Source organism: Protopterus annectens, chromosome 1.part0 (genome assembly GCF_019279795.1).
Source record: "Protopterus annectens isolate FY-2018-M chromosome 1.part0, PAN1.0, whole genome shotgun sequence".
Classification (NCBI taxonomy): domain Eukaryota; kingdom Metazoa; phylum Chordata; order Ceratodontiformes; family Protopteridae; genus Protopterus; species Protopterus annectens.
This window is the reverse complement of record NC_056725.1, coordinates 158,807,455-158,820,747: the sequence shown is the minus strand read 5'-3', so window position 1 is coordinate 158,820,747 and position 13,293 is coordinate 158,807,455. Positions and strand designations below refer to the sequence as shown.

The window sequence follows — 13,293 nt, the reverse complement described above, 5'->3', positions numbered from 1 at the left end:
CCTGAGAAGCCCTTTCAGCATCCCTGAGGTGTTGCCCGACTGTCCACCCTTGGAGGCAGTCGGGAAGGATTTCGCTGTACCCAGTAGCCTGGCAATCCCTATCTCAAGAAAAATGGGTACAGTTGATTATATCCATGGGTTACAAAATCCCTTGAAGGTTTCCGTACCTCAAAAATCCCTTCCAGACATCTCACCCGGTCAAAGGGATTTGGCAGAACAGGAGGTTTCAAAGCTCCTAGGAAAAGAGCCGTCCAGACTGTGCCAGCAGACCAGGTAGGATCCGGCATCTACTCCAGATTCTTTTGGTCCCCAAAAGGACGGGAGATTGGAGACCAATATTAGACCTGAGCAATCTGAACAGATTTGTCAAGAAGGCAAGATTCGGATGGTCACGCTTCAGTCCATTCTGCCCTTTCTGGGCAAAGACAACTGGATGTGCTCTATAGACCTTCAGGATGCGTACTATCACATAAAGATTCACAGACGCTCCAGAAGGTTTCTCCGCTTTCGGCTAGGGACCAGTCATTGCCAATTCAGAGCCCTGCCCTTTGGTCTCACTTCAGCCCCCAGAGTGTTTACCAAATGCATGGCAGTGGTCACAGCTCATCTGAGACGTCGAGGATTCCAGATGTTTCCCTATTTGGACGACTGGCTCCTCTCTGCCACCACCAAGTGTCAGCTCCTTCAGTCCAGAGACTACACTCTACAGCTTTGCAGGAGTTTGGGAATCTCAGTAAACTTCGAAAAATCTTCTCTGCTGCCTTGCCAATCTATCACCTTTATAGGCACAGAATTAAACACCGTCAAAATGTTAGCCAGACTAACAGATCAAAGAATTCTGGACATCCAAAAATTTGTTCGGCTTCTTTTGCAAAGCAACAAGGTCAAAGCCAGATTTATTCTGAAGGTTCTAGGTCTTATGGCTGCGGCCATTGTTCTTCTACCTCTGGCTCGCTTCCACATGCGTCTTCTGCAGTGGATGCTATTCACGCAGTGGTCGTACCACAGTCTCCCGATGAGGCACGAAATCTTGGTAACACAGTCGTGCCGAGCTCATCTGAACTGGTGGATATCTTCCCCTCTTCTTCATCTGGGCCGACCCTTTATTCCCCCTCCTCCAGTTGCCACAGTCACTACGGATGCCTCTCTGATCGGGTGGGGGGGCATTATCAGGGCAGGATGGTCCACAGGACGTGGCAACCCATAGAATACCATCTGCACATAAATGTCCTGGAGATGAGAGCAGTGCTTTTAACGTTGCAAGCCCTCAACGACTTTCTTCCCACAGGGACTATTGCAGTACAGACGGACAACATGTCCGTAGTCTGGTACATCAACAAGCAGGGCGGGACCAGGTCCTATCCGTTATGTCGAAGCTCTCAGACTTTGGCAGTGGGCGATCTCTTCTCAGCGGTTTGTGATAGCAACGCACATCCCGGCAGGTCCAACCTATTAGCGGACAGGCTGAGCAGATCCATTCTGATGCCTCACGAGTGGTCTCTCAATCAATCTGTAGTGGATCAGATTTTTCTGAAGTGGGGCACTCCTTGTTGCGATCTTTTGCTACTCCTCAAAACAACAAGTGCCCGATTTCTTCACTCTCTTTCCCCTTCCAGGCCAACCTCTGAGAGACTCTCTAACCCAGGATTGGCCCCGGGGACTTCTGTACGCTTTTCCTCCTTTTCCCTTGATTCCACAAGTCATTCAGAAAGCCACCGTTTTGAGAGCCAAGTTGATCCTCATTGCCCCATATTGGCCTCGACAAATTTGGTTTCCGTCTCTGCATCGTCATCTTCTGGTGCAGCCCTGGCATCTGGACCCAGTTCCGGATCTTTTGATCCACCAATCGGGTCAGCAGCACCGGGCCATTCATTCTCTCAACCTCACTGCTTGGTTGCTCCACTTCCTACCCTAGCCAGGTTACCGATGATTTCGGACTCAGTCAGAGACATTTTAGTCTCTTCCTTGAAGTCGTCCACTAGGACTGTATATGCTAGCAAGTGGCGACGTTTTTCTATTTGGGCGAATTCCAGAAATATTGACCCCTTTACTGCTCCTGTACATTCGGTTTTAGATTTCCTGGCGGAGGTTTTTCATTCAGGATCCTCGTCTTCTACAGTCAAAGTACAACTGGCTGCTATTTCTAAGTATCATGTTGGCCTGCATGACAATAACATTATGTCTCATAGGTTATGCAAGGCCTTTCTCAGAGGAGTTTTCCTCCTAAAACCACCTATAAAGCATCCTCCTCCGCAATGGGATCTGAACTTAATGTTGGCATCCTTGATACTACCTCCCTTCGAACCGTCTGCTTCATGTTCTTTGAAGTTATTGACCTGGAAAACTATATTTTTACTGGCTGTCACTTCTGCAAGAAGGGTTTCAGAGATTCAAGCTCTCAGCATTCGTTCCCCTTATTTGGTTTTTCATAAGGACAGGGTATCATTAAGAACTAACCCTTCCTTTCTTCCCAAAGTCGTATCTCAAACCAACATTAATCAATCTATAGACCTACCAGTCTTTTTCCCAAACTATTCCGACAGAGCTGAACAGAAACTGCATTTTTGGATGTCCATCGTCAGCTCAGGTACTATTTGCATAGAACTAAACAATTCAGAAAATCGGACCAATTATTTGTCTCCTATGCAGAAAACAGGATAGGTCTTCCAGTATCTAAAGTGACCTTATCCAGATGGTTGACTTCCACTATTTCCTATGTATACTCTCTCAGGGGCAAACAGCTATCTTCTAAGCCTAAAGCACACTCAACCAGGAGTCTATCCACTTCTGCAGCCTTTCAAGATAGACTACCCATTGATACCATTTGTGCAGCAGCTACTTGGGCCACGCCTCATACCTTTGTTTCTCATTACAAGTTGGACTTGGCCTCTAGAGATAGGGCCAGTTTTGGTTCCACAGTTCTCAAGAGTCTGTTCCATTGAGCCACCCGGGATTCAGGTGCTAGGGACGCGGTCCCATCCAGCAAGAATGAAGGCGAGATTGACAACTTAACATTTAGAAGTTATGTACCTACCATAACGTTCCATGTTAGTTGTCTTCTCTCGCCTTCTTTCTTGCGTCCCTCCCTCCTTCCCCCTGGCCTGGACAGATCTTGGAGAGTTCCTATTAGATTGTTTCCTCCGGTACGTTGTTAGGAGGATCTCTTTTAGGAACCGTTGTTCCTTATTCTTTTAGGATAGTCTTTAGCAGGGTAAGTTAGCTACCAAACGAGATCTGAGGTAGTTCCGCCTTGCATCATGGGATATAGGGTTGCCTCGAGCTGGTAAAAGGAGTTCTCGAGCTAAAGCAAGTGCCGAGTCGGAGCCGAGGATCGGCTCCGAACCCATCCAGCAAGAAAGAAGGCGAGAGAAGACAACTAACATGGAACGTTATGGTAGGTACATAACTTCTAATTTTTTGTGGTGTCCCACTAGCTGTTCCTATGGGCTAGGCCCGTTTCAGTTAGAGGACCTAGTCCGTCCCCTTACTTGTTCCTCTGATGCTTTTTGCTTTCTAAAACCATTTGAATTAGAGGGTTTAGTGTCTGTCTTCCTTGTTCTGTATGCGAGTTTGGTCTAAAACCATTTTAGTTAGAGGTTTTAGCCTAGTCGTTTTAGTGTGTGTCCCTTCTGAGGATTGTGTGTGCTGCTGTTTGTAAAAAAAATTGTTCCTGTGCTTAGTGTGGTGTTTTGTGTGACTGTAGTTGTTTTTCCAGTCAGGCAGTGACTTGCTCATTGTATTGGTATTTGTGACTAAATTTCAAGATGTCCAAAGATTCCAAGGAGCACAAATCTTCGGGTTTTAAAAAGTGCTCTAAGTGTGGTTACAAGATGTCCATCACTGATGGACATTCAGTATGCATTTATTGTCTGGGAGAAATCCACCTGCAGGTGTCCTGCAGATTCTGCCATGCTTTTAGTCCCAGGGTGCTCCAAGAAAGAAAGAATAAGTTAATTTTGAAGGGACTCTTGAAACCCTCGTTCGAAGAGGCCATGGATCCTGCTTCCAGTTCGAAATCAAAATCCACAAATTCAAAAACGAGATCTTTAGTCTCCTCGGAGCCACCGGAGAAATTGATGAAACTAGCTTCGACCTCCTCAGCTCCACTGTCCTCGGGGGCCGCAGGAAGTGTCGGTGTTGATGGAATCGGCGTCAGCTCCAGTTATATTGGAACCTCTTCGGAGCCGATCGCCCAGTACTAGACCAGTGTCACCTGAGAGGAGATCCCGATCTCCCTCCCTGTCCTCCAAATCCTCCAGGACACTTTCAAATGTGGATGTCGATAGGGTGGTGCAGAGGCTCCTTCAGTCACCGGTTTTGGCTAAATTGTTCTCGGCTCTGTCCCACTCTGCTCCAGAGCCCGTCCCGATACCTTCTTCGATTATTCCTCCGAGCGCTTCTCTATTTTTGGAGCCGGAATGCCCCGCTCCATATGATGTTCCTAGGTCGGTTCAGATAGTCCCTCTGGGCTTGTCGGTGCCGACATCAGCTCCGGCCCTATCGGCGCCATCCACGGGGTTCGGGGCTCAGGATTCTTCAGTCGGGCCCGAGGGGGATACCTCTGGACACCTTTTGGTTCCTAGTCTCCCACTCGGTGCCTCGGCTCATGGAACCCCGACTCCTGTCATGGTCTCGGAGGCTGGCTGGTCCTCGGACTCGGGGGGGGCAGCCTTTGAGGCCATGCGGAGTGCACTGGCCAGATCTTCAGCCACATCATGCAGGTCGGTCATTCTGTCCCCTACCACTCCAGTAAGAGCCTCTGATCACCACCTATCTGTAGACAGCAGAGTCCCAAGGCCTAGGGATACCCCCACGAGTGGTCCCCAAGTTTCTGAGGTCCCTTCAGAGTTCTTGCCTGAGGAGCCCCCTAAAAAGAAAACGTGCAAGAGGAAGCACATAGACTCCCAGGATGAGTCTTTCACCTCAGATACTGACCTCGAGGAATCGGAGGGGTCCCCCAAGTCATCCTCTGATGATGTTTCTTTCTCCAACATCCTGGAGATATTGAAACAAAGAGGTGACTGGCCATCCAAAGTCCCCTCCGAGGAGGAGTCGGTCTTCCTTAAGGCCTTTGGTGCTCAGCCCTCCGCCTCCTGGGCGTCCCCACCCTTTGAGCTCCTGGATTTAATTTGTTGGAGGGTGTGGGAGAACCCTGATTCTGTGGAACCCGTACCCAGGAGATCCAATAAATTTCTTTCTGCTCTCCCAGGTAAGGAGTTTTTGTCCAAAGGAGTCCCTGCGGATGCCATCAGAAGGAAGTAGCAGAGACTTCTTCCTCCGTCCATCCTCCTAACAAGGAGTCTAGGACCATGGACCGGTACGGGAAGCGTACCCTCTCGTCAGCAACCTTTACCTTATGGTCGCTGAACTACCTGTCTCATTTTACTCCGCTCCAGAGAGATCTCCTCAAGGAGTTAGGAGATACTCTTGCGGGTAACGTGCCTGAGGCGGTGGCCCAGAAGGTTAACGCCCAGGTGTCTACCCTCAATTCCATCATTAACTCCTCCATGCGGCTCATTTCATATGCAGCCGAGGGAGCGAGTAGGGCAGCAAGCTCAGGAGTCACCCTTAGAAGGCAAGCCTGGCTGCGCCTTTGTCATTTCGCTGAGGTCTTCAAGTCTTCTTTCACTGACACCCCCTTTGATGGTTCTTCTTTGTTCAGAACCAAAGTGAAAGACACCCTCACCAGGTGCGAGCAATAGGGAAAGACCCTGTCTGCTGTAGCTGTTCATTTTTCCCTTCTCTCTAGGCCTTAGCCCAAGGTCCAGCGGGGTGGGAAGATGTGGTTCAAAAAATCACAGAGGTTTTTTCCTGGTGCACAAGGTGAGTCTCCCTCCAGAGGCAGAGGAGGGGGAGGTTATTCAGGGAGATGCCGCCCTAGAGGCAGAGGGGGCCCCCGCAATTTGGGAGACTGCAATTTCTTTAGCAGCTCTCCCTACCATCGTTCCTGATGGAATGTCCGACTGTGCGTTTCCGAGCCAGTCGGGGGTCGAATATCAGGTTCTAGGTCATAAGCTCGACAGCCACTCTCACCGACAACAAAAACATCGACACCACATTATCGACAAACCAGAAACACGACAACTCACATGCCCGACAAACAAGTAACCAACGGTCCACAAACACGAAACCCCACACACTGCACACACCACAATAACAACAATCAACTAACAAAACACATCCCCTTATCCAAAAACCACACACAGAACACAAGCACACCAAAATCCTCACAAACCCACACTAAACCTCACACACACAACTACGTCCAACCCTAACCCAAACCCTTACCCTAAGGTCCGTCACTATCGCGACACTCAGCTAACCCGCCCTAACCCTAACTCACTTAACCCACCTAACCCAAAAATACCACTACCGCACTTACATAACCAGCCCTAACCCTAACTCACTTAACCCGCCCTAACCCAAAAAATACCACTACCGCACACTTACATAACCCGCGCCCTAATCCTAACTCACTTAACCCGCCCCTAACCCAAAACATACCACTACCGCACACTTACCCAACCCGCGCCCTAACCCTAACTCACTTAACCCACCCCTATCCCCAGACTGTCACTATCCACACTTACCTTAGTCGCACCTTAACGTCCGTCACCACCGCATACTCACACAGCCTTCTTTCCAACTCACTATCCCTGGCGTCGGAGTTTTCATCCGTAGCGTCGGTCTTCCGAGTGTCGATCATCTGGCGCCCGCTCATGCGTTGTCGGTAATCCCAGCTGTCGATCTTCTAACCTACACCCGAATATCATTATAACCGGAAGCCTGGCAAAGCATCACACAGGACCGATGGGTATTACGAATAATTTCCAGAGGTTATGTCATCCCCTTTTCGTCAGACCCCCCCCTCCAGTCAGGAAAATCCCGGACATTCCACCCAGTCAAAGGGATCACGCAGCTTCAGAAGTTTCAAAGCTGCTAGGAATGGGAGCCATCCAGCATGTCCCCTCAGACCAGATCGGATTAGGGACTTACTCAAGATTCCTTTTGGTGCCGAAAAGAACAGGGGACCTGAGACCCATATTAGATCTCAGCCAACTGAACAACTATGTACAAAAGTCCAAGTTCCGTATGGTCACACTACAATCGATTCTCCCATTGTTGGGAGAAGAAGTATGGATGTGCTCCATCGACCTCAAGGATGCTTACTACCTGTGTTTGTTTCTTCATGCTTACTGCCATGTCAAAATGGACAGGACATCCAGGAGTCACCTATGCTTCCGGCTGGGAGCCAGTCATTTCCAGTTTCGAGCCCTGCCCTTTGGTCTCACCACAGTGTATGGCAGTAGTGACAGCTCACTTGAGACGTCTAGGATTCCAAGTGTTTCTGTATCTGCATGACTGGCTCCTTACCACCCCCACCAAGCATCTACTAATCCAAACCAGGAATGCTACCATCACTCTCTGTCAACAGTTGGGCATAACACTGAACTGGGAAAAATCTGCCTTGTTGCCCTCACAGCGTGTCATTTTTATAGTTGCAGAGTTAGACACCATTCAAATGCGAGCCTTTTTACCACAGGAAAGAATCAGAGTCTTACAGCAACAGATGCACGCCCTGCTTCCCCTGAGGAAAGCGAAGGCAAGATTGGTTCTTCAACTCCTGGGGACCATGGCAGCAACAATTATGTTGGTCCCTCTAGCGAGATTGCACATGAGGCTCCTTCAATTGCTCCTCTTTGCTCAATGGTCTCTCCAAAAACTTCCACTTTCCCACCCTATTTTGCTCACGGACAGATGCAAACAGGATCTCAGTTGGTGGCTTTGCACCAACAATCTGGACAGGGGAAAAACATTCGTTCCACCAACCTCGGTTGCCACAGTGACCACAGACGCCTCCCAGATGGGGTGGGGGGGCATTATCTCGGCAGGACAGTCCAAGGCACGTGGCAAGATCACGAGATACATCTGTGTGTCAGCGTTCTAGAGATGAGGGCGGTGCTACTTGCGTTGCAGGCACTTCAAAGCTTTCTACCTCTAGGGACTATTGCAATACACTCGGACAACATGTCAATTGTGTGGTATCTGAGCAAGCAGGGGGGACCCAGATCATATCCCCTGTGCAGAGAGGCCATGCTAGTGTGACAGTGGGCAGTATCTTCCCAACAGTTTCTGGTGGTAACGCACATTCCGGGGAAGTCCAACGTGATAGCGGACAGGCTAAGCAGAGCTATTCTGATGCCTTACGAGTGGTCCCTGAATCATCTAGTTGCAGAACGAATCTTCAGCAGGTGGGGTCAACCTTGCTGCAACCTTTTTGCCAGCCCCCTCAATGCCAAACGCAGCAGCTACTTCATGCTGATCCCCCCACAGAGGGAGTCACTCAGGGACGCTCTAGTTCACGATTGGCCCTCCGGTCTGCTTTATGCTTTCCCTCCATTTCCCTTGCTATCAAAAGTGATTCAGAAAGCGCAATCCTTGGGAAGCAGAATGATTCTGATTGCTCCACACTGACCTCGTCAAGTCTGGTTCCCTTTCTCCACCCCTACATTGTAGACGCACCTTGCATTCTGGACCTACAACCAGATTTACTGACACACATGTCGGGACAGTTCCACCCCTCTCTGCGGACCCTCCGGCTGACAGCCTGGCTACTCCACTTTCATCGTTAGTTAGGCTTCATCACTTTTCACCTGAGGTAGTTCATATTTTATCTTCCTCTCATAAGCCCTCTACTAGGAAGATTTATTCTAGCAAATGGAAGAGGTTTTCTATTTGGGCTCATACCCAAGGAATTGACCCTTACACAGCCCCAGTTGCTTCAGTCTTGGAGTTTTTGTCTATGCTTTTCCATCAGGGCTCAGCGTCAGCTACCATTAAAGTTGAATTGGCAGCAATTTCTAACTTTGATGTTGCTAATGAGCCTAGTCTGATGGTTCACAGACTCTGTAAGGCTTTCCTGAAGGGCACTCTATTACTCCGTCCCCCGGTCTCAGAACCTATCATGCCCTGGGATCTAAATTTTGTCCTGCAAGTCCTTACTTCACCACCCTTTGAGCCTGCAGCTACCTGCGACTTAAAATTCTTGACCTGGAAAACTGCATTTTTAATAGCCATCACTTCAGCCAGGCGAGTTTCAGAAATTCAAGCCCTTTCTATCAAACCTCCATACTTGATCTTTCATAAGGACAGGGTTTCTCTTAGACCAAACCCTTCCTTTCTTCCTAAAGTGGCGGACAGGGTTTCTCTTAGACCAAACCCTTCCTTTCTTCCTAAAGTGGCGTCCATATCTAAGCTTAATCAATCTATTGAGTTGCCAGTGTTTTTTCCCCATTTTTCAAACCAGGCAGAATTTAAATGTCATCAATTGGATGTACACAGACAGTTGTGTTTCTATCTGCACCGAACTAAAGATCTCTGAAAATCTGATCAACTTTTTGTCTCCTTTTTGGAAAACAAAATTGGGTCCCCTGTCTCCAAAGTCACCCTATCCAGATGGATTTCCAGTTGCATCTCTTTCGCTTATTCCACAGGAGGGAAAGACCTACCATTTGCGGTCAAGGCTCACTCTACCTGGGCTGTATCTACATCTACAGCCTATCAAGCCAGACCGTCTATGGATGATATTTGTGTGGCAGCTACTTGGGCTTCTCTTCACACATTTGTTACTCATTACAAGTTGGACGTGGAATCTAGGGGCAGGTCTTCCTTTGGTTCCACAGTACTCATGAGTGTCTTACTATGAGCCTCCCATGATGTAGGCACTAGGGACGCTGTCCCACAGGTAAGAATGTAGGCGAGATTGGACTACAGAACATCAAGAAGTTATGTACTCACCATAACGTTCGATGTATGTAGTCCATCTCGCCTCACATTCTTCCTTTCCCTCCCACCTTCCCCCTTCCTGGAGGATCTGGAGGTTAGGTCTGATTTACAGATTTCCCTTCACTTTAGCTTATTCTTCTTTACCTGGATGTTGTTATGCATGGGGTATGAATGAGTGTTCGCCGCAAACTAGATCTGGGGATATGGAGCAGTGCAGCATGAGATACCTGCTTAGCCCAGCCAATAGAAGACTTCGAGCTAGAAAAGTTTGGCTGAGTCGGAGCTGATATTCGTCTCCGAACCCACGGGTAAGAATGTGAGGCGAGATGGACTACATACATCGAACGTTATGGTGAGTACATAACTTCTTGTTTTTATCAGGTGGCCCACTAGCAAATTAATAAAAGGTGCAGCATGCATGTGGTATGCACAGTTTGTGAGATGAAAATGTTAAAACTGTAATAGTTATTGTTTGGGATTGGATAACATGAAGTGATGTGCCACCATAAATGCCAGTTATTCAGCTCAGCCACCCAGTGATGTCAGTGTAATAAAACTGGACTTTCTCACTACCTAGATTTAACAGTAGTAGAACATGGCCACTTTTGGGATTAGTAGGAGGACCCAATACTCAGTGCCTGGTGTTTGTGGAACATCTTCAAATGTCCAGAGAAACATAGAGCTAACCTCTGTGAAACCTTCTTGGAAGCAAGTTAATTTCAGAAATGTCTGGTCCCCGCATGTCCACTTTGGTGAGTAGCAAAGTATTGGAAATAGGCACATTACATACATGCTGCCTTGGAGGTGCAGCGTGTTGTAGGGCATGCTCTCTGCTCTTCCATCACTTAATTAGCTGGAGCATGGCTGTGATTGCTGTGAGCCCTTTAGTCACCTGAACTGTAATTCTGTGGTAGTGCTTGGGCTGCAGACTCTTTCCTAGGTCTACTCTCTTCCTCATATCTGACATGGTTCTGTGATCCAGGTGGAAGAGGGTCCATTCCATGTTTCTGTACTAGGGCATTTGGTTATACTTCAGCCTAGAGCAGATGCTTGAAATTTGATGGGGCCTTCCAGACAGGTGGAGATGCATGCACTTAGGAAGCACGTCATTAGGTCAGCATAAGGTTTAGTGCAGACCTCTCAAATACTCGTGCTATCTTAAGGAAGCACATCACTGAGTGCTGGCTCCTTGTCACTTGGTATACATGTAGACCCATAATATTCTCATCCCTGTGCATACCTGATGTATGTGAGCTTGTCCTTGCTGGAGCAAATGTGTTTGTCTCCTTTTGGGAGACTGAAGATTAAGGAACCATTTTTCCAATATTTTTGTGAACAGTGATTCCTTACCACCCTACAGCTCCCCATCAGATGACTTCTTTTGAAAACCTTGATGTTCATAAAGTCTTCTATGGATTTGGTTTTGGCTTCCCCATCTTCCCCCATATATTTCTCAGTGAGTACCTGGAGAAGAGCATAGTAGTGTACGCTGAGTCATGTACCCCAGAATTGAAAATGAATAGTAGAGTAGACTGTTTTTAAATGAAAATATGGGTTATTTTTGTTTTCTTGGGGGTGGGGTACTTTAATCCAGTAACTAGTACAACATGCTGCCTTTCCCAGTTTTGATTAGACATGAGTTCCCTTCCTGGAGGACTACTTTCAGTCCTGTTGTAGAGATTATTCTCCTTCAGTGGACTTCAGATTGTCATTCATTAGACTTGTCCTTTCTATTGATGTATACTTGGCCCCCTGTGAATGATGTTTTTCCATTTATTGATTTTCCTTTCTGGTGATTCCACCTTCTTTTGTTGTTCTACTTCTCTGGGCCCTGCTGAGGGAGATGTACTACCATTCCCTACTTCCTGCAAGAATGGGATTTTCATCCCTGATCAAATCCTTCTCCCAGTACCATTCATGGGTTTGGTTGACTTCTCCCCTTGTAGGGGTTAGGGAGTTAGCTCTTTGCCTCAGAGGGTATTCAAACTATTGGCCCTGACTTTGAACTAGTTAGTGGTTCTTCCTTCAATACCTACTTGACTGGCCTTTGGCAGGCTACGTTGCACACTGGCCCTTTGGGTCCACATGCTTCCCCATCTGTAAACATGGAGTTGGCCCTTCTGTTAAGGTATTCCTTGGTGTTTTCCTTCATCCTGCTCATGATGTGGCTACTTCCACCATAATGGTTTTACTTGTGATTTTGTTCAACTGTGGAGCTCCTTAATCCTCATGTTTTCATAAGAGATGTTTCTTTTACCATGTCAGTTGATTTTCAAGGAGAACCTTATCCGATTTTTTGGATGGCCTTACCCATTCAACCTCTGGCTTGGGATTTCTCCCAAAACTAGGCAAGAACATATGTGTATATAAATTAATAGTGTAGGTTTTACATTTTTGGTGTTAGTTTTTGATTTTGTGGAATTATGCTCACTCAGTGGTTGTATATAGTCTGGAGGGCTCAAGGGCTAACATGTTCTTATGTTTGGCACCAAACAGCATCATGCACATGCTTTCCTGTCATGAAAGCTGTTTGTTGCCAAACATAAGAACATGCTAGCCCCTGCGCCCTCCAGACTACGTACAACCACTGAGTGAGCACCAAAGAGCATCATACACATATTCTCCTGTCATGAAAGCTTCCAAGAAAAAAAATAAAAAGTACCAGATGGTAATTGTTGGAAAGGATAAACCCAATCTGACCTCTAAAGAAGGGCTGTATTGTAGAGCAGTTAGTATGGTAAAAATTTACCTGTTTGCAAATTTTGTCTTCACCGTGTATTTAATTTCACAAGTGCTTATTTCAAAGACAGGTTTGAAGAGTTCTCTATCAAGATTAAATCAAGATAGGGATCATTCTACAGGTAAAACCAGCTTAAATGAGAGTACACACAATGCAAACTGAACTGCTGTAAATAATGGTTTCTGCTTTGTTAGGAAGCAGGGGGTGCACCATTTGATGAAAACATGATGCGTAACAACAATGAAGAGTATCAGCCACGTGGACGCTGGGCAGAATATGCTGACAGAGACTTGATCAGAACCATCCTGGAAAACAAACCTCTGGAAGCAAGTTTCACACCAGCACCAAGCAGGTCATCTGTAATCCAGGAAGATGAGAATAGCTTCTATTTGGGTCCAAAAGAAGAACTCGAACCACAGAATTTAGAACATTTGCTTGAGGAAGTAAGTGCTGCTAAGGTTGCCTTGTTTTCCTGCTTTTAGACTTCTGCATGTTTATCCTATGCCATTATGTGATGAACCACTCAACACAACGGCATCAGGGCATGATTGTGCTTTTTCTCTTTCCAAGAATTACATCTTGGTTTGAGCTAGCGATGGTAGTGTACTACAGAAATTCAACTTTTAACAAGAAAGTGTAACTTAAGTTGGAATGCGAAAAATAATTCCTGTAGTTTAAATTTGATTGACAGAATGCCTTATTCATTTTTTGGGTTCAGTACAATAATGTGTGTGCGTGTATTTGATATATATGTGTGTGTGTGTGTG

General features: G+C 47.0%; 1 protein-coding gene across 1 annotated transcript in view; it reads left to right on the top strand.

The window, feature by feature from the left end:
• The window catches only part of LOC122787719 (WD repeat-containing protein 62-like), a 1,689,893-nt gene that overhangs the window by 1,145,067 nt on the left and 531,533 nt on the right, over positions 1-13,293 (top strand). The window contains exon 20 of the mRNA XM_044054617.1: positions 12,721-12,969. Coding sequence (XP_043910552.1) covers positions 12,721-12,969 — 249 coding nt within the window. The remainder of the gene's footprint in view (positions 1-12,720; positions 12,970-13,293) is intronic.